Raw genomic sequence first — 25,879 nt, 5'->3', positions numbered from 1 at the left:
TCGGATTTAACTGTTTTATACATTTCAGAAAACTGTTGAGCAACCTTTTTCTTAATATCCTCATGGTTGCAATCTATTTTATTATTCAAACTGTCCAGATCGTCTTTCAACTTATTGCAACTAGCCTTGAAAGAATTTTCTAATTCAACTTTATTGGATTCTAATTTATTATCCATTGCCTCAAACCGCATATTAAAATTTGTTTGACTGGCCACCATTTCAGACTTTAGTTCAGCTGTCATTTGCGCATTACTGGCTGACATTTCAGCATTACTACTTTTGACCTGTTCACTTATTTCATACTTTAATTCAGCTGTCATTTTTGCATTACTGGCAGCTATTGCTTGTAATATAACATTTAGATCAACAGCCCCAGCATCTTTGGGTTGCTCAATAGCTGGCTTTTTATCACACTCAGGTGACGAAAAACTAGCTCCAATACCAGAATCATCAAAACTACATGAAACATCTGATTGATCAGACATGTCTAACTTCTTTTGTTTAAATTCAACTATCTCTGATGACTGTTTCATTTTTAATTCACCAGAGAAACTATCCTCCAATAAATTTACAATTTCAATTTTCGGCTTTACTACAGGGGTCTCTATCACTGAATCATTGCCCCTTCTCACACTACTGTCAGGAGACAATACTTCATATTTTACTTTAACACTACTTTCATGCATATTTACAATTGAATCATGGTCTGAATTTACATTTCCCTCAACAGACATAGGTTCTAATTTAATTTTAAACTCAGTTTCTTTTGGTGTTTCCATCGCTGACAGTCTTTTAGTGCAGGTTAGTAAAAATTTTAACAGCTTTTCACTTAACTTAGTTCCTTCTGCACGACGTTGTCGGCGCGGCGTACCAGGATTACTGAGGCGACGTGACGCGTTGAACTGCAGACGGCACTCCGACGGCTGTGATGTGTTTGCGTGGCCCGCAATGGCAGGCGCGTCTCCGGCTGCTGCGTCGGATGGCTGCGGTGAGGTGAAACTGGCTTCCCGCGATGCCGGCTGCACCGCTAGACTCAGTGCCAGCTCCGTGAATCCAGATGCGATGTTAATCCAATTGCGTCGTTCACATGCACACGTAACACATTCACTGTTCTTTTACTCAGCTGCGTGTCGCATTTCACTCGCGAATCCGAATAGTTAAAAATCACTTTCACTTAGTAAGTTTCCCGGCCGATGCACCATATGTGGGGCGGCGGTTGATAAGGGAAAATATAATTGCAGTACAAAATGTTTGTTTGTCGAGTCAATTTCTAGCTTTTAGAATATTGTTAATGCTGTCTTTCGCCGTTCTCAACACTGGCTCTCCATTTAACGTTCTTGACTCCCAGAAAGCGATTTGACAAAACCTGAAGCCTGTAAATAGAGTTCCTAGTGCCCACTTTGAGAAATATTATTATAGCTGCAGCTTATAGCTCTGAGGAACTAGGAGATTGTCCGGGATTTCTAATCAAAAACAATATTCCAAAATATTTGGGTATGTTCTCCAAATCACAAATACACACACGAGTATCCCTACAACCTAACTAACAGAACAGTTCAGAGTCTATTGCGCTGATGCAACTATAAATGTCCGAATTAAATATTGAAATGAATGCTCGCCATAATTTGATGAAAGTATTTCATCAAACGCCACGCTAAATAATTGGTAGAATGTCTGTCCCGCGACGGCACGTGAAAATACGACAATACGCAAACTGAAGCTAGGTAATGAAAGTCACTTGAAATGATTTCATGTTTCCGCGCATCTCTAGTAACTGAATACGGCACCCGAGGCTGTTAGTAGCAGTGATACCGGCGCGGCGCGTCTGCCGACACAGATGGCGTGTCATTCAGCGTCTGGAGAGAACTGGGGCCTTGGCTTCCTCGCACAGTGCTCTTATATATAAAGCCGGGGTGCGGACCGCTGAGAAAACGCTCGATCAAATCGGCTGTCTCGACTAGCCGCTGTGCTAGTAACGCACCACTTCAAGTTGCATAATAAATTTTAGCTTCTCTTGCTGAAGGCCGATGAAGCTCCTAATTTAACTGTGCATTCAGCACGCAGGGAAGTATTGATAATAAATTTTTGACGTGGCTAACTTTAATAACTTAGGCGAGAGAATTAATTTAATTGCACTGCACGCAGCAGATGGGCTCTGAACTGTCCCTTCTGAGATCCGCTATTGCTATAATTTAATAGATATTTGAAAGAAACTTTTTACAGCTTCATCATCATAGCGGACCTCCAACCTATTAAAATCTAAACATCCTATTATGATTTATAAGCTTACTTAATCTATCTTGCTTCCTCTAGTTTTGAGATGAAAACCACAAAATCATGAATTTACACTAAAATCTTAATTTGTGAAATCCAAAGTACTATTTTTATTAAATCATTATGAAAGCTGAATCTAAATACAAATTTTGCAGTCTCTAGCTCTTTTCTGTGCCGCCAATTATTTTTATAGAAAAACGTCCAAATAAAGGAAACGGCTGAAGTTATCAAGCTGATATTTAACACACATTAGTTTATCATTATTCCAGACATACTAGGAAAGTTTTATGTCATTTGCTTGATTTTTAAGGTATTGCGCAACATCTATGACGTCAGAGCTAGCAGACTGACTAACACACAATGGAAACTGATGTGAATTTGCTGCAGCGTGAGTAGGCTGCTTCCCTACACTATACTTATGTACGTACTTACTTCAAATGTCGAAACAGTTACAAACTAATCTCTACGGTAAACTTAATGCATTTATTTGCTAGTTCACGTTCGTGGATGACTTGAGTCACGTTACCCATCCCACTGGAAGAATAGTCATGTTCGTCGTTCCAACGGAAAATCGATTTTTTTTCCCCGGAATAAAAGGTAGCCCATCTGTTAATTCAAGGTGTAAGCTTTTCCATAGCAAGTTCATCCAAATCCATCCATCCTTTGCAGCGCGAAGGAGTAACAGACTTACTCCACACACACTTACGCATTTATAACACGTACTGACAAACCAAAACATTACAGCCACTTCCCAACGCAGAGTTGGATGCCACCTGCTGGCGTTGCGAGCACGGGACGCGATAACGAAAAGTATGTGAACGACGGGGGATCACTCTAGCGCAGATATGGACTGCAAACGGGAAAATCTATTGAGATAAGCGACTTCGACGAAGGCAGATTATTATTGCGCAGAACCTGAGAACGAGTATCTCGAAAACGGCGAAGCTGGTCGAATGTTCATGTGCTACTGTCGTGAGCACCTACGGAAAGAAGTAGAACGACAGTGAAACTATCACTAGGGACTTAATGGTTGGAAGTCTACGATTCTTCACAGAACGTGGGGTTTCGGAAGCTTCTCTCCTGTGTAAAGTAGGATAGGTTGTAATCTGTGGCATTTCTGCCGAAAGAGCACAAAGCTGGTGCACGTACAAGTGTTTCAGAACACACCGTTCGTCGTACATTGTTGAATATGGAGCTCCATAGCAGACCGCCCCATGTGATCACATGTTGGCCAAACAACATCGTCAGTTACGATTACAGTGGCTACGGGACCATGGGCATTCGCCGTCGATCTATGGAAATGTGTCGGCTCTTCGGGTGGGAGCGGTATTATGTTATGGGAGACATTCTCCTGCGCTTACATGGTAGTAATCGAAGACACATATGCGAATCATCTGCAATCCCTTCATGCGATGTCGCTTCCAGCAATATAATTGTCCGTGTCTCGGGGCCAGAAACGTGGTACAGTGGTTTGGGGAGGGTTACAGTAAACCCACGTTGATGTCTCGAAAACCAAATTCGCCTGATCTAGATCCTATGGAACCCTTCTGGGTCACTACCTGGAGCCATCACTGCGTAAACAAATCAGTGGCGCATTATTTTAGGCACATTACATGGTATGTGCGTAGACATCTAATGCCACATACCCTCACATTCTACCAACAAACCGTCGGATCCCTGATAAGCAGAATCAGTGATGCATTTCGTTCCAAACACGGGCAAACAGGCTGTTAAGCAGGTGGTCATTATGTTTCGGCTCGCAAGTGCATCTGGGAATTCTATTCAGCTGCTGTGTGTCATACACACGGTCGCAGGTTCGAATCCTGCCTCGGGCATGGATGTGTGTGATGTCCTTAGGTTAGTTAGGTTTAAGTACCGGGTGATCAAAAAGTCAGTATAAATCTGAAAACTGAATAAATGGTTCAAATGGCTCTGAGCACTATGGGACTCAACTGCTGTGGTCATAAGTCCCCTAGAACTTAGAACTACTTAAACCTAACTAACCTAAGGACAGCACACAACACCCAGCCATCACGAGGCAGAGAAAATCCCTGACCCCGCCGGGAATCGAACCCGGGAACCCGGGCGTGGGAAGCGAGAACGCTACCGCACGACCACGAGATGCGGGCACTGAATAAATCACGGAATAGCTGTAGCCGAGGAATAATGCTGTGAACAGCACTGTAAAGCATGTCCGGAGTTATGGTGAGGCATTGGCGTCGGATGTTGTCTTTCAGCATCCCTAGAGATGTCGGTCGATCACGATACACTTGCGACTTCAGGTAACCCCAAAGCCAATAATCGCACGGACTGAGGTCTGGGGACCTATGAGGCCAAGCGTGACGAAAGTGGCGGCCGAGCAAACGATCATCACCAAACGACGCCCGCAAGAGATCTTTCACGCTTCTAGCAATACTTTTTTTTTGTTTTGTTCTAATAAAACCCCATGTCATTCCAAGTATGTGTGTCAATTTTTACCTCTCTATTTACATTATTCCGTGGTTTATTAAGTTTTAAAATTTATACTGACTTTTTGATCACCCGGTAGTTCTAAGTTCTAGGGGGCTGATGACCTCAGAAGTTAAGCCCCATAGTGCTCAGAGCCATTTGAACCATTTTTGAAATCGTGTATCACCAATGCCAGAAAGTCTCTTTTGGAGAAAGAAAGAACGAATTATCATCCCCATACGTTCTCAACCCTATTTTGTGCTCCATCTTTAATAATGTCATCGTGGATTGGATGTTAAACCCTAAATTTATTTTTGACATTTCTTTGCAGGTCGTGAAGGCCCCACTGTGGTGGCAGTGAAGACGCTGAAGGAGAACGCGACGGAGAAGGAACGGGCGGACCTGGTCCAGGAGCTGCAGGTGATGAAGATGCTGGAGCCACACCCTAACGTCGTGCGGCTGCTCGGCTGCTGCACGGAGAAAGGTGAGCAGTGTGCTGCCTTCTACCCAAGTCCTAGAGTGTGTCTTGTGTGGTTTACTGCACAGTGTGAATGAAATACATACAGCTGCTTTCGTACTGGCGTTATTACTACATGATGTCAGCGCCGAATTTCGTCTATATTACATTAAAAGAACTGCACTCAGATGGACAAGGCGGATTGCGATTATTGGCAGGTAGGTACGAAATGATTACACTTTCAGCTTTGAAGAACCAACATGTATTGCGCTACATGACCATAAAACGTACATGTAAGATGGTGTCGGGACTCCTTGGTTGTGAATGTGACGATCGATCCCCCACGGCACGTCTCAGACGTGGTCCTGCGGTACTCATCCCACGTCGCTTGCGCGTCATGTCTCAGATCCCACAGACTGGTGGGTGGAGGTGAGGTCCTCATGACACACTCATTGACAGGTCACACATTCTCGATGGGAGAGAGACCAGGCCATGCGGCTAGCCCTGGCTGCAAGGCACGCTCGGGAGGTGGTAGCAGTACGAGGACTAGTGTTGTCCTGGAATAGGGCACGGAAGTGGTAATTTGGAACGACAGTACCTCCTCCAAGTACAGGGCGGCCGTCACGGAGCACCACGGGATATCGCTCTCCACGCCATAACACTAGACTGGCGAAACGTCTGATGTGAAACCACAAACTATTATTTGTGACGCTCTCCACAGCGCCTCTAGACACGCGCCCAGTGGTTGTTGTCTCTAAGCTAGAAGCAGGACTCGTCGCTAGACATAATCCGCTGCCAGTCTACAGGGCCCCATGTCCATCGTTGCCGACACCAGGCGATGCGGCGTGTGCCTCGCTTCACATAACCGCCTGGTAATGATAAGAGGACTTTGCACAAAGGGCGAGGCAGCCTACTGAATGGTCATTAACGTTGCCATTGGATCTGTTTACGTATGGCGGACAATCCGTCGGTCCTCGCTCCTTGAGGTGCGTGTCGGATGTCCAGACTCTAGACGCCGTGCATGCGCACCGTCCTGTATTCATAGCCGCGTAACAAAGGCACTCCTGCTGTCTTTATGACCGTTGTGGTGCACAATACGATGATACGGTCATCCAGTCTCCAGCAGCTCCACGATGAAGCTCCTCTCGAATTCATCTAGCTGAGCAACATACTGTCGAACATGCCGCCTGGACATAATGTGGCGCCGGCCGCAGTGGCCGTGCGGTTCTAGACGCTACAGTCTGGCACCGAGCGACCGCTGCGGTCGCAGGTTCGAATCCTGCCTCGGGCATGGATGTGTGTGATGTCCTTAGGTTGGTTAGGTTTAATTAGTTCTAAGTCCTGGGCGACTGATGACCTCAGAAGTTAAGTCGCATAGTGCTCAGAGCCATTTGAACCATTGTGTGGCACCCAGGTGATGCTCCAGTAACAATGTCGTATTGACCACCACGGCAATTTGGAACCCTCTTACGTCATATGTTTCTGACATTGCCAGACTGGGTGCGATCTGTAGTATAGTGAACTCCGAAAAATCTCGAAACAGCCGACGTCACTAGTAAAGTATTTATTTAGATGACCGATTTCGCTAAGACTATGTTACCATCTTCGGTCTTTCAACTTGTATGAATTGTTAAGTTGAAGATCCAAAGATGGTAACGTAGTTTTACCGGAGTCGGTCGCCTAAATAAATACTTTACTAGCGATCTTTGCTGTTTGGAGTTTTCCCGGAGTTCGCCTTCACGGCCCCACCCATTCTTCCCAAGCGATCGGCTGACGGTGCAAGAGTAATCATCGCTATAGCTGATGCTGTACAACATATCCACCCAGTCTGCATGGTCTTGTCCTTCTGGGTGCAGCTCTTTTTACGATAATAAGTGTATATTGATACAGAGGTTGTTAGGATGATGATGCTTGGTTTGCGGGCCCCCAAATGCGCGATTATCAGCTCCCGTACAAATTCCCAACCTTTGCTCAGCCCAATCTCGCCACTTTCATGAATGAGGATGAAATGATGAGGACAACACTAACACCCAGTCATCTCGAGGCAGGTGAAAATCCCTGACCCCACCGGGTATCGAACCCGGGACCCCGTGCTTGGGAAGCGAGAACGCGACCGCGACACCACGAGATGCGGACAGAGAGAGATTGTTGGGGATGGAGCGTGAAAATCAATGAACGCCGTTCCCTAGCCTTAGCAACTAGCAACAATACTGTTACACACAGTTTTGCTGAAATGAAATAAGCTTAATTTTGTTCATTCGAAACTGTCTTCATTAGCAACAGGGCCATAGTTGATGAAGCGATTCGTAAATTAGCATTTACAGTTTGAGTCGTATGTGATTGTTTTTGTGATGACTGACCAGCGCGAAGCTGCGCCGATAGACCGATGACGACATTAACATGGTGCAGATTGCAGCCTTAAGGAACGACAAATGGATGACTGACAAACTGATCTAAAGGGAATCGGGCGTTTTAACACCTTCAAACATGTTAAGAACTAGAAAGTATCACAAGAACGTTGGAAAATAGGGCTTTCAATCAAGGCGTAAATCTTACTATGAAGCGGGCAATCCTACGATAAAGTTTGTAAGGACGTATTCATTGGCTCTGGCGACTCAGAATCAAACTACCACTACAACAGAACCTCGCACTCTGGCTACACTACAGCCCTGCCCTTCAAGACAACACTTACAAGTGCAATGGCGCCACTGTCCAAAGGTGATTGACAGTATTGTCAATACACTAGTAATAACAATCAGACTTCTGGGAAAGAATAGTGGAGCAAACGGCAAATGCGTGGTTCGAGTCAGAACTTGAGACGAGCACAGATGTTTCAAATGGTAGAGCAATGGAGAAACAAAACGCATATGCGAGATGAAGGTGACAGTAAACAATGATAGGAACCATCGTAATTTCGATAGATCACCATCTCAATTAACACAACACATTCCAAACTAAAAATACGATAGACATCTAGTCCGCAGCTCGTGGTCGTGCGGTAGCGTTCTCGCTTCCCACGCCTGGGTTCCCGGGTTCGATTCCCGGCGGGGTCAGGGATTTTCTCTGCCTCGTGATGACTGGGTGTTCTGTGATGTCCTTAGGTTAGTTAGGTTTAAGTAGTTCTAAGTTCCAGGGGACTGATGACCATAGATGTTAAGTCCTATAGGGCTCAGAGCCATTTGAACCATTTTATTTGACAGACATCTACGAGGTGCATTCAGGTTCTAAGGCCTCCGATTTTTTTTCTCCGGACTGGAAAGAAATAGAAACATTAGCATTGTTTTAAAATGAGGCCGCATGCATTGTCAATACGTCCCAGAGATGGCAGCACCGTATGGCAGATGGAATTTTACCGCCAGCGGCGAGAATGAGAACTGTTTTAAATACTTAAAATGGCGACGTTTTCCTTACTTGAACAGCGTGCAATCATTCGTTTTCTGAATTTGCGTAGTGTGAAACCAATTGAAATTCATCGACTGTTGAAGGAGACATGTGGTGATGGAGTTATGGGTGTGTCGAAAGTGCGCTCGTGGGTGTGACAGTTTAATGAAGGCAGAACATCGTGTGACAACAAACCGAAACAACCTCGGGCTCGCACAAGCCGGTCTGACGACATGATCGAGAAAGTGGAGAGAATTGTTTTGGGGGATCGCCGAATGACTGTTGAACAGATCGCCTCCAGAGTTGGCATTTCTGTGGGTTCTGTGCACACAATCTTGCATGACGACCTGAAAATGCGAAAAGTGTCATCCAGGTGGGTGCCACGAATGCTGACGGACGACCACATGGCTGCCCGTGTGGCATGTTGCCAAGCAATGTTGACGCGCAACGACAGCATGAATGGGACTTTCTTTTCGTTGGTTGTGACAATGGATGAGACGTGGATGCCATTTTTCAATCCAGAAACAAAGCGCCAGTCAGCTCAATGGAAGCACACAGATTCACCGCCACCAAAAAAATTTCAGGTAGCCGCCAGTGCTGAAAAAATGATGGTGTCCATGTTCTGGGACAGCGAGGGAGTAACCCTTACCCATTGCGTTCCAAAGGGCACTACGGTAACAGGTGCATCCTACGAAAATGTTTTGAAGAACAAATTCCTTCCTGCACTGCAACAAAAACGTCTGGGAAGGGCTGCGCGTGTGCTGTTTCACCAAGACAACGCACCCGCACATCGAGCTAACGTTACGCAACAGTTTCTTCGTGATAACAACTTTGAAGTGATTCCTCATGTTCCCTACTCAACTGACCTGGCTCCTAGTGACTTTTGGCTTTTTCCAACAATGAAAGACACTCTCCGTGGCCGCACATTCACCAGCCGTGCTGCTAATGCCTCAGCGATTTTCCAGTGGTCAAAACAGACTCCTAAAGAAGCCTTCGCCGCTGCCATGGAATCATGGCGTCAGCGTTGTGAAAAATGTGTACGTCTGCAGGGCGATTACGTCGAGAAGTAACGCCAGTTTCATCGATTTCGGATGAGTAGTTAATTAGAAAAAAAATCGGAGGCCTTAGAACGTGAATGCACCTCGTACAACTTAGACGTAAAGACAGAAACGTCTCAGTTATCCCCCTTAGCTCGAGTGGTTAACTAGACCCAGTAATTCACTACGAGAAAAGTATTTTCTCTAACAACATTTCGCCCACATGTGTAAACAGCTGAATCTCAAGTCATGGCGTAACAAAAACCGAATAGGCTCCTTTATGATAATTAGGAACAAATCATTTCCAAGTGCAATGTGCTCGCATGTTACTGTTAGTTCAATAACGCGCGAGATCATTGTGGCGGCAGCAACCATGTTTACCTTTTCTCATTGTCTTCGAAAACCTTCAAAAACTCTTTATGAGCAGTAACGATAATGAAAGAAATAAACAAATGGAGTATTCTGTATAGTAATATCACAAGCACTAATACAGCTGAAAAGCGAGGCCGTTGTGTCGCCTCCGATGTTGATGAATTGTCTTCCACGACAGTTGCCTGAATCACGGAAAACCTAAGTCAGTTTGGTCGAGAGGGAACTTTAAATATTTTCCTCCAGTATTTCACTGCTCTATCATCTTTTTCATTGTGTGGCTCTCAGTACCTTAATAGGAAACGATAGTTTTTCTTACATCGCGATTAAAAATGGAAACGTTATGTAGCCTACATGAGGCTAAATAGATTTGAAGCTTTAACTTACGTAACATTACATTTTCTGCTGAAGCGTTAAAGCCAGTAGACTTGTTTTGGTCAATACTTCATTGACAAAGCAAGCATTCTTAGGTATCTCCGTAACTTAGTATATATCGTTGTGTCACTTGTGTGACGTGCTTAAAATGTTACCGAATTCTGAGGTATATTTATCGTACAACACATTAAAATTAGGATTGTAGTTTCTGTTCTGTTACATCCGTGGCAGCACGAAGTTCTGGATGTTCTTAATCTACCACTTTCCCGTATACTGTTGATAAACTATTTCCTTTCTTAGAAGTGTATGCTGTTTTGCTAGATCAATCATCATAAGAATTTAATAACAACTTAGTTCTTTGTTTACAATTCGGACAAGAATGAGAAAGCCGAAGTTTCTACGTACCCAGAAGTGTGCGTTACGTTTCGGTTTAGTAACTCTCGTCAGTAAAGACTATGGAGCTTGATATACAGGGTGGTCCATCTGAATTTTCGGATGAGATTATCTCGAAAATTATACATCGGATAAAAATAGTGGGTAATACAATTTCGTAAGCTCAAAGGAGGACATCAAATGATACTAAACATGACCCCCAGCCCCCGTCCCCTTGGGTGGGGTTGGGGGCAACTTTTAAATCTTAAACGGAAACCCCCATTTTTTATTGCAGGTTCGGATTCTCTATAAAATAGTAATCAAGTTTTGTATGAAACATATTTTTAAACCATTGACAGATGGCGCTGAAATCGAGAAAAATTAAAATTGGGGAAGAACTCCGATTTACTTAGAATGATCAGAGAACGATGCATCAAATCGATACAAAATGTGCACCAATTCTTTCATTGCGCCAAATTAAGTTCTTTTTTTTTTTTTTTTTTTTTTTTGTTTAACAAAATGTATCCCACCCGCCACAGTTTTTGATGGAAGGAGACGGAATGATATTAAAATCTCGTTAGGGAAGTCTTACCAATTGCATTACTCACCTGACTATGGCGCTACCGTGGCCAAACTGCGAACTATTGCTCAGTATAAAGGTTGGTGAAATGCAATCAGACGTCACTTCACTTTTAGATTGTGAACCGTAAACATCAACTGACGAAAAAAAATTCTTGTTTAGCGAAACATGGCTCCCTATCCTCCTACAGAGATTGTTGATATGATGATAATTTTAGGTGAATGCCATAACAATTACGCTGCAGCTGCGCAACTGTATGCAGATTGTTTCCCAAACATACGACATCCAAGCGAAAACATTATTCGAAATTGCACTCAACGAGCTCGAAATGGATACATGCACCGTCCATCTCTTCATCGCAAATACAATGAATATGATGATCGTACCCTTGCTGTTGTCGCCTGTGTTCAACTGGATCCCAAAATTAGTAGTCGTGCGATTCAGAGACACAAACTGAAATACCGAAATCAACTGTTTCGAGAATTTTGAAGGCACATAAATATCATGCGTATCGTATCACACTGACACAGGCATTAACGCCGGAAGATATGCAAAACGCATGCATTTCTGCCAATGGGCCTTGGAAATGTTAACAGGTGACAATGATTTTTTTTAGATACGTTATGTTCACCAGTGAAGCCTCATTCAAAAACAATGGGGAATTAAATCGTCATGGTTGTCATTATTGGTCCCCTGTCAATCCTCACTGGCACAGACCCGTTGACAATCAACACAAATGGTCGTTAGTGGTCTGGCGTGGAATTTTAAACAGTTACTTGATACGACCGTATTTTTTTTTTTTTTTTACCAAAATGTTACTGAGGAATCTTATTTACAACTTCTTCGCGATGATTTATTGGAGCTAATGGAAGATGTTGATTTAGAAACTAGGCAACGAATGTGGTTCCAAGAGGACGGAGCAGCTCCCCATTATGCTAAAAACGTGCGTAACGTTTTAAATTTACGGTACCCTGGTCGGTGGATAGGATGCGTCGGACCAATTCAGTGGCCTCCACATTCACCAGACCTAACATCTGATTTTCTTCTTGTGGGGTTATTTAAAAAATATTGGTTATGAAAGACAGCCCAGAAGCAGAAACGATATGGAGCAACGGATTCGAAGAGCGTGTGCAGCCATACCATGGGATGTGCTGCTCAAAACTGTGGACAACTTTCGCAGACGATTGACTTTATGCATTGAAGCAAATGGGGATAATTGTGAACAATTTCTTCGTGGCTAATTTCATTAATTAACTACCCCAAATTGTGCGAGACAAGGGGACTCACACTAATGAAGCACCCCAACATGTGAGAGGCAAGGGGTGTGAAGGCATTGCTAATTACGCACATAAAATTTTTTTTCGTGATTTTCTTTGGATTCTATTCTTTTTATTTTGTTCATATGGGCATTTCTAATTGTGATTATGTAACATTCTACTGTGGTTTTTAAATGTAAAGATCTAATTGTGATTATTTCGTTTGCCAATGGATAAATACGAGGTGCGGCTAGAAAAAACCGGACTGATGCTAGAAAAAACATTTATTTACAATTATTTACAATTTAATGTTATCTCCTTCAATGTACTCTCCTCATCGGTCTCTACACCGCTCCATACGAATTTTCCACTGTTCATAGCAATGCTGCAGATCATTTTCGGTAAGTCCATACATTACTTCCGTCGCTTTTTCTTTTACTGCTTCAACAGTCTCAAATCTAGTTCCTTTCAAAGCTGACTTGACTTTAGGGAAAAGAAAAAAGTCACAGGGGGCCAAATCAGGTGAGTAGGGTGGATGATCTAAGATGGGAATGTTGTGTTTTGCCAAAAACGTCTTCACTGACAACGCACTGTGAGCTGGGGCATTGTCTTGGTGAAGGATCCATGACTTTTTTCTCCACAAATCGTTCCGTTTTCTCCGTACTCGCTCACGTAGGGTAGCCAGGACGCTAATGTAGTAATGCTGATTCACTGTTTGTCCCTCTGGTACCCAATCAATGTGCACAATCCCTTTGATGTCAAAAAAAAAACAATCATCATTGCCTTGAATTTCGATTTTGACATTCGTGCTTTTTTTTGTCGTGGAGAACCAGGAGTTTTCCAATGCATCGATTGGCGTTTAGTTTCGGGATCGTAAGTAAAAAACCACGATTCATCGCAAGTAATAACATTTTGTAAGAAGGTGGGATCACTTTCAATGTTTTCCAGGATGTCAGAACAAATCATTCTTCGGCGTTCCTTCTGTTCAATTGTGAGACACTTTGGAACCATTTTTGAACACACTTTGTTCATGTTGAAACTTTCATGAAGAATCTGCCTAACACTTTCCTTGTCAACTCCTGTTAACTCAGACATTGCTCTGATTGTTAAACGGCGATCTTGTCGAACAAGTTTACCGATTTTTTCAATGTTTGCATCAGCTTTTGCTGACAATGGTCTGCCAGTGCGAGTGTCATCACTGGTGTCTTCGCGGCCATCGCCGTACACTTGTTGTAACATTACAAACGTTTCACTTGCAGATTTTCCTAGTTTGAAACAAAATTTGATGTTAACACGCTGTTCTTTCTGTACACTCAACATTTTCCGACGCACAGACAAAACGTCAACTACTGAAAACAGACGCCACGGGCAGACTGAGTGCAGGAGGCAGATGAAACTCGAGCAGTAGGCGGAGCGAGAGTCACGTGACTGGCCACGCGACTTTCAGCCTTATTGCATTCGTTTTATTGTTTCACCAGTACTAGTCCGGTTTTTTTCTAGCCACACCTCGTATGTTTCTTGCTTTGTACCTGTGGTAAAGTTTCTAAAGTTCTCTTTTGGAAGATTATTAATTGTGAAAAATGCAGTCAATAACATTTATAAAGGTTTATGTAATTTACGATAACGATATAACATCTATAGACAGGGGACAGCGATAGTGATATCGAGAGTTGAAAGGTTGTTGCGTAGTAGAGGGATCAGATTGTTAATTCTCTTTTCCACTGCGGTATGTAATGCCATCGCCAGCGAACTTTAAGAGCAAATAAACCGGACTGTGAAAGTGCCGCTAACATTACTTTGTTGTGGCCGACACGAACTGTGCCTTTATTCGAATGAACTTTGCTGGTATTGGTTTTGGGTGGTGGAACTGTTGTATATCACATTCTATCAAGCCATGAAAGTGAAGACTAACTAACTGTTCAATATTAATGGCTTTCAGTGACGTTGTCGAAGTTTGAAATGCGAGAACAGAGTGGACATCGTTTACGGTGTGCTTCACATACATGAACAATTCTATGAACTGTGTATTTGTGGCTGAGACTATATGAATGTGACGAACTGTGTAATTATGGACGATAGCGTCACGGACAGTGCATAAAGTGTAAAAACGAGTGATGTCTACCTCATGTACTTTGAAAGAAAGGACATGTCAACAACGTTCGTATACTGGCGTCTTGTGGTTTGTTAATCACCACAGGGTTAATGATACAGCTGTGCCGGAACTTTATTTGCGTTTCGCCGGAGAAGATTAACCAGCGGAACTGTCTGTATCCTGCTCTCATCATCGTAACCCGCCGACATCGCGCTGCCTAACGCAACGCTTCGTATGCAACAAAAAGTTAAGAGATTTCGCTGAAAGCTATCACCTGACCTAGAAACTTTCTTTCTCTATTAAAAGTATAAGAAATACAGACTCTATTCAAATAAATTCTTTGTTTAGTTTATGTTTGCTTTCTGCTAACGAAAATAAAATTACAATCAGTGAATTAAAAGTTGCCTGGTAGTCATTGTTGAAACACCAGTAAATATAAACTTCTTCCTCTCATTAGGACTAATTCTCCTTGCATGTCAAAATTATTTTAGTTGTTTTATGTAGTTTTTTGTATTGTTATGAGACTAGATATATGACTGTAACTAATAAGAGTATTTTGTCGCGAAATATGGCTTCGCGCGAAAATTACGGCGACTGCCATAATTGCTTGCGTTCTGACCAATAATGTAAAAGCTGCTATTCCCGTATTGGTGCTTCTCCTGACGTGAGCGGGAATTATAAATGTCAGCTGTCAAATCACGTAGTGACTCTTTACCCAGTAATAAAAGTTTTTTTGATATTGTATTGCTACGAGTCGTAGTATTAACAGACACTGGTTATACTCAAAAGTGGGTAGATGTATGGTGAAACCCCCCAGTGTTCATGCGATTGTTAACAGTATTGTGTGTGATTCACGAAATTTTGTCACCTTTTCTAATTCCTTTGAAGTTTCAGAGAATATATACACAATTTTGTCGGTTCAGGTTAATTTCAGAGCAGTTTCTCGTGAATATTAGAGTTTTCAGTTCATAAACAAAGTGGGATCGTGACCAATTGAGAAGTATAACAAAGAGTGTGGTTTTCCAACTAGAATTTTGGATGACTTCACAGTTCAGTTTTTGATAATTATTTTTCCTGTGGATTGAGGTCATCACAGGGGACACACACTAATGTGCACCCTATGGGAACATCATTCTACTACGTCCATGTCGTTCTTCCTGGGTAACGCTAAAAGTAGGATACAGTACATTTTGTACAAAAACAACCTAATTTGACGTACCGAAAGAATTGGTGCACTTTTTTATCGATTTGATGCGTCGTTCTCGGGTAATTCTAAATAAATTGGAGTTCTTCCCCAATTTTACGTTTTTCTCGGTTTCAGCGCCATCTGTCAATGGTTTAAAAAATGTTTCAGACAAAACTTGATTACTTAGATTCCGAATCTGCAATAAAAATGGGTGTTTACATTTAATATTTCCCCCCTGCGGGTCCGGGGTAAGAATAGGCCCGAGGTATTCCTGCCTGTCGTAAGAGGCGACTAAAAGGAGTTTCAACCATTTCAGCCTTCCATGTGATGGTCCCCCTTGGGGTTTGACCTCCATTTTTCAAAATTCGACAGAAGTACGAGCCTTTTGGGGAAGGACACCTTACGTGGTGTACCACTGGTCCTAAGTGCACTGAGACCTTGGCACTCAGCATTGCACCGGCCCCCCCTGCGGGTCCGGGGTAAGAATAGGCCCGAGGTATTCCTGCCTGTCGTAAGAGGCGACTAAAAGGAGTCCCTCCCCCTCAAGGGGGTAGTTAGCGCCTGCGTCCGGAGACGGACGGTTCCACGACCTCTATTTGCGGTCATTTTGCCTTTTCACTTCTCGTTTCTTCCTTTCTTTGGTTGGTTCCTTTCTTTGCTCTTCTCCACCTCACTGTCTTCCTTACTCTTTCCCTGCATAATCTCCTTGCCTTCTCATTGCCTTCTTCTCCTTGCCTTCTCATTGCCTTCTTCTCCTTGCCTTCTCCTTGCCTTCTCATTGCCTTCTTCTCCTTGCCTTCTCATTGCCTTCTTCTCCTTGCCTTCTTCTCCTTGCCTTCTCATTGCCTTCTCATTGCCTTCTTCTCCTTGCCTTCTCTGGTCTCCGCCTCGGCGTTTGAGACACTGTCCTCTCTCTCTCTCTCTCTCTCTCTCTCCTTTTTCCTCTTCTTCCTTCCTCCCTGTGCGCGCCTGAAGGCCGACCCACGCGTTCGCACGCGTAGCTGGTGACGGGGTAACGCGTAATTTCCCGCCCTGGGTAGACATGTAAGGCACGCGCGTACCCCCTGGTAAAGGCCAGGCCCGGGGAGGGGTGATTGCCTGAGCTGATACCTTCTGACCATGCCGATTAGTCCCTCCGTCTGTTTCTCGGGAGGTGTGACCTGAGGTGTAAACATTCACCTAAGGCGGGAGTGCCCTCTGAGAGGGTCCCCACAAGGAAGGAGCGCGCCATCGGAGACGCTGGCAATCATGGGGGATTTCTCCGCAATGGATTTCACTCCATCTCTCTCGACTTCTGCCCAAAAACGGAAACGTGACCAGCTACCAGTGACAAAAGTACTACCGCCTGCCCCACAGTTCCTCGTCGTTTCTCGATCTGAGGACGGAAAGGATTTTTCCTCTGTCAACCCTTTCGTTATCCAGAAGGGCGTCGATGCCATAGCCGGATCTGTCAAATCCTGTACCAGATTGCGTAACGGTACCTTATTACTCGAAACTGAGAGCGCCTTTCAGGCACAAAAACTGCTTCGGGCCACACTCCTGTACACATTCCCTGTCCGGGTGGAGGCTCACCGAACTTTGAATTCGTCTCGTGGTGTGGTCTACACTAGATCCCTCGACGGTTTGACTGACGAGGAGATTCAATCTTTCCTCGCTGAGCAGGGCGTGACGGCTGTCCATAGGGTCATGAAAAAGGTCAACAATGACCTTGTACCGACCCGGACACTTTTTTTGACCTTCGATAGTGTTCAGCTGCCATCGCGCATCAAAGCGGGCTACGAGGTTATTTCTGTTCGCCCCTATGTCCCGACACCTACGCGCTGCTACCAGTGTCAGCGTTTCAATCACACTCGCCAATCTTGTTCCAATGCGGCTAAATGTGTCACTTGTGGCAGGGATGCCCATGAGGGTGACTGTCCACCTCCGTCTCCTCGTTGTGTGAACTGTCAGGGTGACCATGCTGCATCCTCCCGCGACTGTCCTGTCTATAAGGAAGAACGCTGTATCCAGGAAATTCGGGTCAAAGAGAAAGTGTCCACCTCGGCTGCTCGCAAGCTATTGGCTAGTAGGAAGCCCACGCTGCTCCCAGCGGGGAAATACAGTACTGTCCTCGCCTCTCCTCGGACTACCAGGGAGGTGGCAACCCAGACCTGCGATCTGACCTTCAGCACCACGGTCGTCCGTTCGGCCAGTGCTAAGATCGCGCGGTCCACGTCTCCTCTTCGTCCCATCACCCCACAGACACCAGCCCCTTCATCAGCTTCTGCTAAGACGAAGACCCAGAAGTCAGATGCACGGGCCTTCAAGAAGGAACCGTCCCGTGCAGACTTCCTACGTACCTCGACCTCCCAGCCTTCGTCCGGTACTTCCACCAAACGACCATCCAAGAAGGCTAATAGGAAGCACAGTTCTCCTTCTCCGCCACGGCGCATTTCTTCTCCTGCGCCACCCAGCGGTTGCCGCCCCAGGCCGTCATCCCTTTCGCCTGGCCGCACCGCTGGTAGCCGAACATCTGGCCGTTCACCGGCGGAGGAAGCTCCCCCTCCCGGCCATCTTCCCAAGATGGCCGATGAACCTATAGACCCAATGGACGATGACTGTCCGCCTACTGATAGCGGCGGCAGTGCTCGCTCGAAGCCAGGCCCTCAGCGGCCTTCGAGGTGACCCCTTCTTTCATCTTCCTTTTTTCTTACGATGGCACTTATTCACTGGAATATTCGCAGCATTCGCTCCAACCGGGAGGACTTGAAGTTGCTGCTTCGCTTGCACCATCCGCTCGTCGTAGCCCTCCAGGAAACGAAGCTACGCCCATGCGATCAAATTGCCTTGGCACGCTACACCTCTGTGCGTTTTGACCTACCCCCTGTGGTGGGTATCCCAGCTCATGGAGGGGTTATGTTGCTGGTCCGGGATGATATTTACTACGATCCCATCACGTTGCACACCGGCCTGCAGGCAGTTGCCATCCGCATTACTCTCCCCACTTTTACATTTTCCATTTGTACCGTTTACACTCCATCGTCGTCTGCCGTTACCAGGGCAGACATGATGCAACTTATTGCTCAGCTACCTGCACCATTTTTGTTAACTGGAGACTTCAATGCCCACCATCCCCTTTGGGGCTCTCCAGCATCCTGCCCGAGGGGCTCCCTGTTAGCAGACCTTTTCAACCAGTTCAATCTCGTCTGCCTCAATACTGGCGCCCCTACTTTTCTTTCGGATACATCTCACACCTATTCCCATTTAGATCTCTCTATATGTACTCCCCAACTTGCACGCCGGTTCGAGTGGTATGCTCTTTCTGATACCTATTCGAGCGACCACTTCCCATGTGTTATCCATCTCCTGCAGCATACCCCCTCTCCGTGCTCATCTAGTTGGAACATCTCCAAAGCAGACTGGGGGCTCTTCTCTTCAAGGGCGACCTTTCAGGATCAAACATTCCCAAGCTGCGATAGTCAGGTCGCACACCTCATCATTCTCTCTGCTGCTGAATCTTCCATCCCTCACCCTACTTCTTCTCCACGTCGCGTACCGGTCCCCTGGTGGACCGCAGCATGTAGAGACGCTCTACGTGCTCGTCGACGTGCTTTACGCGCCTTTAAACGCCACCCTACAGTGGCGAATTGTGTCAATTATAAACGATTACGTGCACAGTGTCGTCGTATTATTAAAGAAAGCAAGAAAGCCAGCGGGGCTGCTTTCACAAGCACCTTCAACAGTTTTACTCCTTCTTCTGTTGTCTGGGGTAGCCTGCGCCGGCTATCTGGCACTAAGGTCCACTCACCAGTTTCTGGCTTGACGGTCGCGAATGACGTCCTTGTGGCCCCTGAGGCTGTCTCCAATGCCTTCGGCCGCTTTTTCGCAGAGGTTTCGAGCTCCGCTCATTACCACCCTGCCTTCCTCCCCCGCAAACAGGCAGAGGAGGCTAGGCCACCTAACTTCCGCTCCTCGAATCGTGAAAGTTATAATGCCCCATTCACCATGCGGGAACTCGAAACCGCACTTGGCCGATCACGGTCCTCCGCTCCAGGGCCTGATTCTATTCATATTCAGATGCTGAAGAACCTTTCTCCTGCGGGTAAAGGTTTTCTTCTTCGTACTTACAATCGCATCTGGATTGAGGGACATGTTTCCGCATGCTGGCGCGAGTCTATTGTTGTCCCGATTCCTAAGCCGGGGAAGGACAAGCACTTGCCCTCCAGTTATCGACCCATCTCGCTTACCAGCTGTGTCTGTAAAGTGATGGAGCGAATGGTTAACTCTCGATTGGTTTGGCTGCTCGAGTCTCGACGCCTACTTACCAATGTACAATGTGGATTTCGTAGGCGCCGGTCTGCTGTTGACCATCTGGTTACCTTGTCGACCCTCATTATGAATAACTTCTTGCGGAAGCGCCCGACCGCGGCTGTGTTCTTTGATTTGGAGAAGGCTTACGACACCTGTTGGAGGGCGGGCATTCTCCGCACCATGCATACATGGGGTCTTCGCGGTCGCCTCCCTCTTTTTATTCGTTCCTTTTTAATGGATCGACAGTTCAGGGTACGTGTGGGTTCTGTCCTGTCAGACACCTTTCGCCAGGAGAATGGGGTACCACAGGGCTCAGTTTTGAGCGTCGCTCTCTTCGCCATAGCGATCAATCCAATAATGGATTGCCTCCCATCTGATGTATCAGGCTCCCTTTTCGTGGACGATTTTACCATCTATTGCAGCGCGCAGCGTACGTGTTTCCTGGAGCGCTGTCTTCAGCGTTCTCTTGACCGTCTTTACTCGTGGAGTGTCGCCAATGGCTTCCGTTTTTCTGCCGAGAAGACGGTCTGTATTAACTTCTGGCGCTACAAAGAATTTCTCCCACCGTTTTTACGACTTGGTCCCGTTGCTCTCCCATTCGTGGAGACAACAAAATTTTTAGGTCTTACATTTGACAGGAAACTTAGTTGGTCTCCACATGTGTCTTATTTGGCTGCCCGTTGTACCCGTTCTCTCAATGTCCTCCGTGTTCTCAGTGGTATGTCGTGGGGAGCGGATCGAACCGTCCTCCTTCGCCTATATCGGTCGATCGTCCGCTCCAAGCTGGATTATGGGAGCTTCGTATACTCCTCTGCACGGCCATCCATCTTACGCCGCCTCAACTCCATACAACATCGGGTTTACGACTTGCGATCGGAGCGTTTTATACTAGTCCCGTAGAGTGTCTTCATGCTGACGCTGGCGAATTGCCACTCACCTACCGGCGCGATATACTGCTTTGTCGGTATGCCTGTCGGCTACTGTCAATGCCCGACCACCCGTCTTATCGTTTCTTTTTTGACGACTCTCTCGACCGTCAATACGGGTTGTATGTCTCTGCCCTGCTACCCCCTGGAGTTCGCTTTCGTCGCCTCCTTCAACACCTTAATTTTTCACTCCCTGCAACCTTTCGAGTGGGCGAGAGCCACACGCCACCTTGGCTCCAGGCTCAGGTTCGCGTCCACCTTGACCTCTGCTCACTCCCGAAGGAGGTTACCCCCGATTCAGTCTACCACTCCCGTTTTGTCGAACTTCGTTCGAAGTTCATTAATACGACCTTCATTTATACAGATGGCTCTAAGACCAATGACGGGGTCGGGTGTTCTTTTATTGTCGGGGCACAAAGTTTCCAATATCGGCTCCATGGCCATTGTTCGGTCTTCACAGCTGAGCTCTTTGCCCTCTACCAGGCTGTCCTTTACATCTGCCGCCACCGACATTCTGCATATGTCATCTGCTCCGATTCCCTGAGTGCTATCCAGAGCCTCGGTGATCCGTACCCGGTTCACCCTTTCGTGCACCGGATCCAACGCTCTCTTCAGCAGCTGGTGGACGTCGGTTCTCCGGTTAGCTTTATGTGGATTCCTGGCCATGTCGGTATCCCTGGGAACGAAGCTGCAGATGCCGCGGCCAAGGCTGCGGTCCTCCAGCCTCGGACAGCTTCTTGTGGTGTCCCTTCGTCAGATTGTAGCAGGGTAATTTGTCGGCGCATTGTCTCGCTGTGGCATGCCGATTGGGCTGCACTTTCAGACAACAAGCTTCGGGCCTTGAAAGCTCTACCCGTGGCTTGGACGTCCTCCTCACGCCCTTCTCGGCGGGAGGAGGTAGTTTTGGCCCGGTTGCGAATTGGCCACTGCCGGTTCAGCCATCGCCATCTGCTGACGGCTGCGCCGGCGCCGTTCTGCCCATGTGGGCAATTGCTGACGGTCCGCCACATTTTAACGTCGTGTCCGAATTTTAACACCCTACGTCTCGATATTGGCCTGCCATGTACTGTAGAAGCCATTTTAGCGGATGACCCACGAGCAGCTGCTCGCGTTCTTCATTTTATCAATTTGACAACCCTCTCAAAGGACATTTGATTATGCTGTTTTCTTTTTTAATCCTATGCCTGTCAGTATGTCTTTCATCGTGTTCTCCGTTTTGTTGCTGTTTTAAACTTGTGACTCGCGGTGCATTCCCAAAGTAGTCTGGGCGCTAATGACCGTTGACGTTGTGCGCCCTAAAACCACAAAAAAAAAAAAAAAAAAAAAAAACATTTAATATTTAAAAGTTACCCCCTGCCCCACCCAAGGGGGCGGGGGCTGGAGGTCACGTGTAGTATCATTTGATATCCCCCTTTGGGCTTACGAACTTGTCTTATCCACTAATTTTACCCGATGTATAGTTTTCGAGATAATCCCATTCGAAACTTCAGATGGACTACCCTGTATACCTGTGTATATATAATCAATCAGTAAACTGCGTCAGATATATTCTGGTTGGTCTAATTTTCACCTTTTTTCAGGTTTATTGCCCAGTTGTCATGACTACTGTATTTCAAATTACAGAGTACCGTGTTTACTGATTACGTGTATATAAAAGTATAGAAACGAAACAAATGAAGACACACTAGACTATTTTCAGCTCAGCTGCAGAAACTTTGAAGTTTCTATGTATTCCAGAACTAGCAAGGCGACAACGCATTCAAAAGTACTAGGAAGCTTAAGGTAGTACTAGGAAGCCTTTAACAGCAATAGCAGTAATTTAACAAAGTTAAGAAAGATAATTAGAATCTATAGTAGAAAGGGTTTGAAATAGACAGAGGAACTATTAACAGTGTGCAAAAAACTGACTGATAAAGGTGAATGTACACTCCAGTACGTCGATCAGCAGTTAGAAAATGTGTGAACTACTTGTCTGACGGAGGAGGACACCTACCACGATCCATGCAGTTTTGGGAATGCAGCCGCAACCAGCTACTCTCCTCTCCTGGAGGAGGAGAGAAATTGGTTACAGCAGCATTTGCATTTTAATGCATCAAGAAAAACGGCATGAAAAATGTGAATAATACAAAGGTATGTTTTCCACCAGTCCAGATTACTAGCCTGTTTCTATCATTTTGTGGACACTACTAGCACTCAGCCATGTACATTATATTGAAAATAGACGAAGTATATTCTCTGAGGCTTCTGGTTTTTATGTGACAGTTATCCGCGTTAAAGGACCTGATCCAAGGGACTGGAGATTCGCCCTTTAATTCCAGTCGGAGCGCACGCTCCTGAAGCGTCACGTGGCTTTCACCGTTTCATATTCGGACGCAGACTGAGCAGGATTTGCTGGCAAAGCTGCAAAGAGAGAGAAATCGCAGAGAGACTTCTCGGAGGTTTCTCATCTCAGAGGGCTTTGCGGCGAGACTAAGCCCTTCTGACGCCGCTCCGGGACCTAGCTAGCTGGTTACAACTAGCGACATCAATAAAAGTGACGAAGGCGGTAGCGGAACAACGGTTACCAGTGCCTGTTATATTTTATCATTCGATTTTCAGAGCCTATGCTTTGTATTAAGGTAAAGTATAGCTACAATGTCAGTTACATTACACTGTCAGCGTACATTATTGTTTGAGGTATTGTAAACTTTTCGGTACCGTTGGACATTCACAGAGGAAGGTGTTTACTAGTGAGGTAAATGGAAATGAGCGTTCGGTGTCATTGGCCGGGAGGCCCCTTGCGGGGGATTCTAGTGAGGTGAGGCGTTCTCTTATTCTCAGCGATACAAAATCACATATTTTTTCGCAAATACGGTCATGTTCAGCATTAAGTAGCCAGAAAATACGAATAACGTTGATCTCAGGCGTTCGCCTTCCCAATCTCGCCTTAACGACAAGCCAGCAGTCAAGATAATACACTCCTGGAAATGGAAAAAAGAACACATTGACACCGGTGTGTCAGACCCATCATACTTGCTCCGGACACTGCGAGAGGGCTGTACAAGCAATGATCACACGCACGGCACAGCGGACACACCAGGAACCGCGGTGTTGGCCGTCGAATGGCGCTAGCTGCGCAGCATTTGTGCACCGCCGCCGTCAGTGTCGGCCAGTTTGCCGTGGCATACGGAGCTCCATCGCAGTCTTTAACACTGGTAGCATGCCGCGACAGCGTGGACGTGAACCGTATTTGCAGTTGACGGACTTTGAGCGAGGGCGTATAGTGGGCATGCGGGAGGCCGGGTGGACGTACCACCGAATTGCTCAACACGTGGGGCGTGAGGTCTCCACAGTACATCGATGTTGTCGCCAGTGGTCGGCGGAAGGTGCACGTGCCCGTCGATCTGGGACCGGACCGCAGCGACGCACGGATGCACGCCAAGACCGTAGGATCCTACGCAGTGCCGTAGGGGACCGCACCGCCACTTCCCAGCAAATTAGGGACACTGTTGCTCCTGGGGTATCGGCGAGGACCATTCGCAACCGTCTCCATGAAGCTGGGCTACGGTCCCGCACACCGTTAGGCCGTCTTCCGCTCACGCCCCAACATCGTGCAGCCCGCCTCCAGTGGTGTCGCGACAGGCGTGAATGGAGGGACGAATGGAGACGTGTCGTCTTCAGCGATGAGAGTCGCTTCTGCCTTGGTGCCAGTGATGGTCGTATGCGTGTTTGGCGCCGTGCAGGTGAGCGCCACAATCAGGACTGCATACGACCGAGGCACACAGGGCCAACACCCGGCATCATGGTGTGGGGAGCGATCTCCTACACTGGCCGTACACCACTGGTGATCGTCGAGGGGACACTGAATAGTGCACGGTACATCCAAACCGTCATCGAACCCATCGTTCTACCATTCCTAGACCGGCAAGGGAACTTGCTGTTCCAACAGGACAATGCACGTCCGCATGTATCCCGTGCCACCCAACGTGCTCTAGAAGGTGTAAGTCAACTACCCTGGCCAGCAAGATCTCCGGATCTGTCCCCCATTGAGCATGTTTGGGACTGGATGAAGCGTCGTCTCACGCGGTCTGCACGTCCAGCACGAACGCTGGTCCAACTGAGGCGCCAGGTGGAAATGGCATGGCAAGCCGTTCCACAGGACTACATCCAGCATCTCTACGATCGTCTCCATGGGAGAATAGCAGCCTGCATTGCTGCGAAAGGTGGATATACACCGTACTAGTGCCGACATTGTGCATGCTCTGTTGCCTGTGTCTATGTGCCTGTGGTTCTGTCAGTGTGATCATGTGATGTATCTGACCCCAGGAATGTGTCAATAAAGTTTCCCCTTCCTGGGACAATGAATTCACGGTGTTCTTATTTCAATTTCCAGGAGTGTACAAGTTACTGAGCGCAGTAGTCAGGGGAAAATCAAGTCTGGACGTTACCCGCAATGTAACCAAGTGGAGCCTTTTATCATAATTAAAAATTGACATTTAACTTAAATATCAGAAATAAAAAACTACATATGCAGCTCCCACAAGGGATTTTCCATCGTTTCTACAAAATGGAATTTAGGCGTAAAGTTTTCGCTACTAGTTTTGCTCACTTGCTTTTGTTTCTGCACTGATTAACATACCAGGAAATGGAACTTCACCAGACAACGAACGGAACATCAGCTTGTGCAGAAGCGAAGTAACGTGCGAAAACAGTTGCCAGAACCACTTACCGATTTCCAAGTACCTGGTTTATTCTGGGATTATCCTGAGAAGCTAACTAATTAATAAATAGGGAGCACTACTTCGTGACGTCGATACCTCTATACTCTTCTCTGAAGAACTCCAGCCTCTCTACGGC

General features: G+C 46.2%; 1 protein-coding gene across 1 annotated transcript in view; it reads left to right on the top strand.

The window, feature by feature from the left end:
- The window catches only part of LOC126246492 (tyrosine kinase receptor Cad96Ca), a 527,884-nt gene that overhangs the window by 443,176 nt on the left and 58,829 nt on the right, over positions 1 to 25,879 (top strand). The window contains exon 7 of the mRNA XM_049948399.1: positions 5,054 to 5,206. Coding sequence (XP_049804356.1) covers positions 5,054 to 5,206 — 153 coding nt within the window. The remainder of the gene's footprint in view (positions 1 to 5,053; positions 5,207 to 25,879) is intronic.

Source organism: Schistocerca nitens, chromosome 1 (assembly GCF_023898315.1).
Source record: "Schistocerca nitens isolate TAMUIC-IGC-003100 chromosome 1, iqSchNite1.1, whole genome shotgun sequence".
Taxonomy (NCBI): domain Eukaryota; kingdom Metazoa; phylum Arthropoda; class Insecta; order Orthoptera; family Acrididae; genus Schistocerca; species Schistocerca nitens.
The sequence above is the reverse complement of the archived record's forward strand: the minus strand, read 5'-3'. Positions and strand labels throughout refer to the sequence as shown.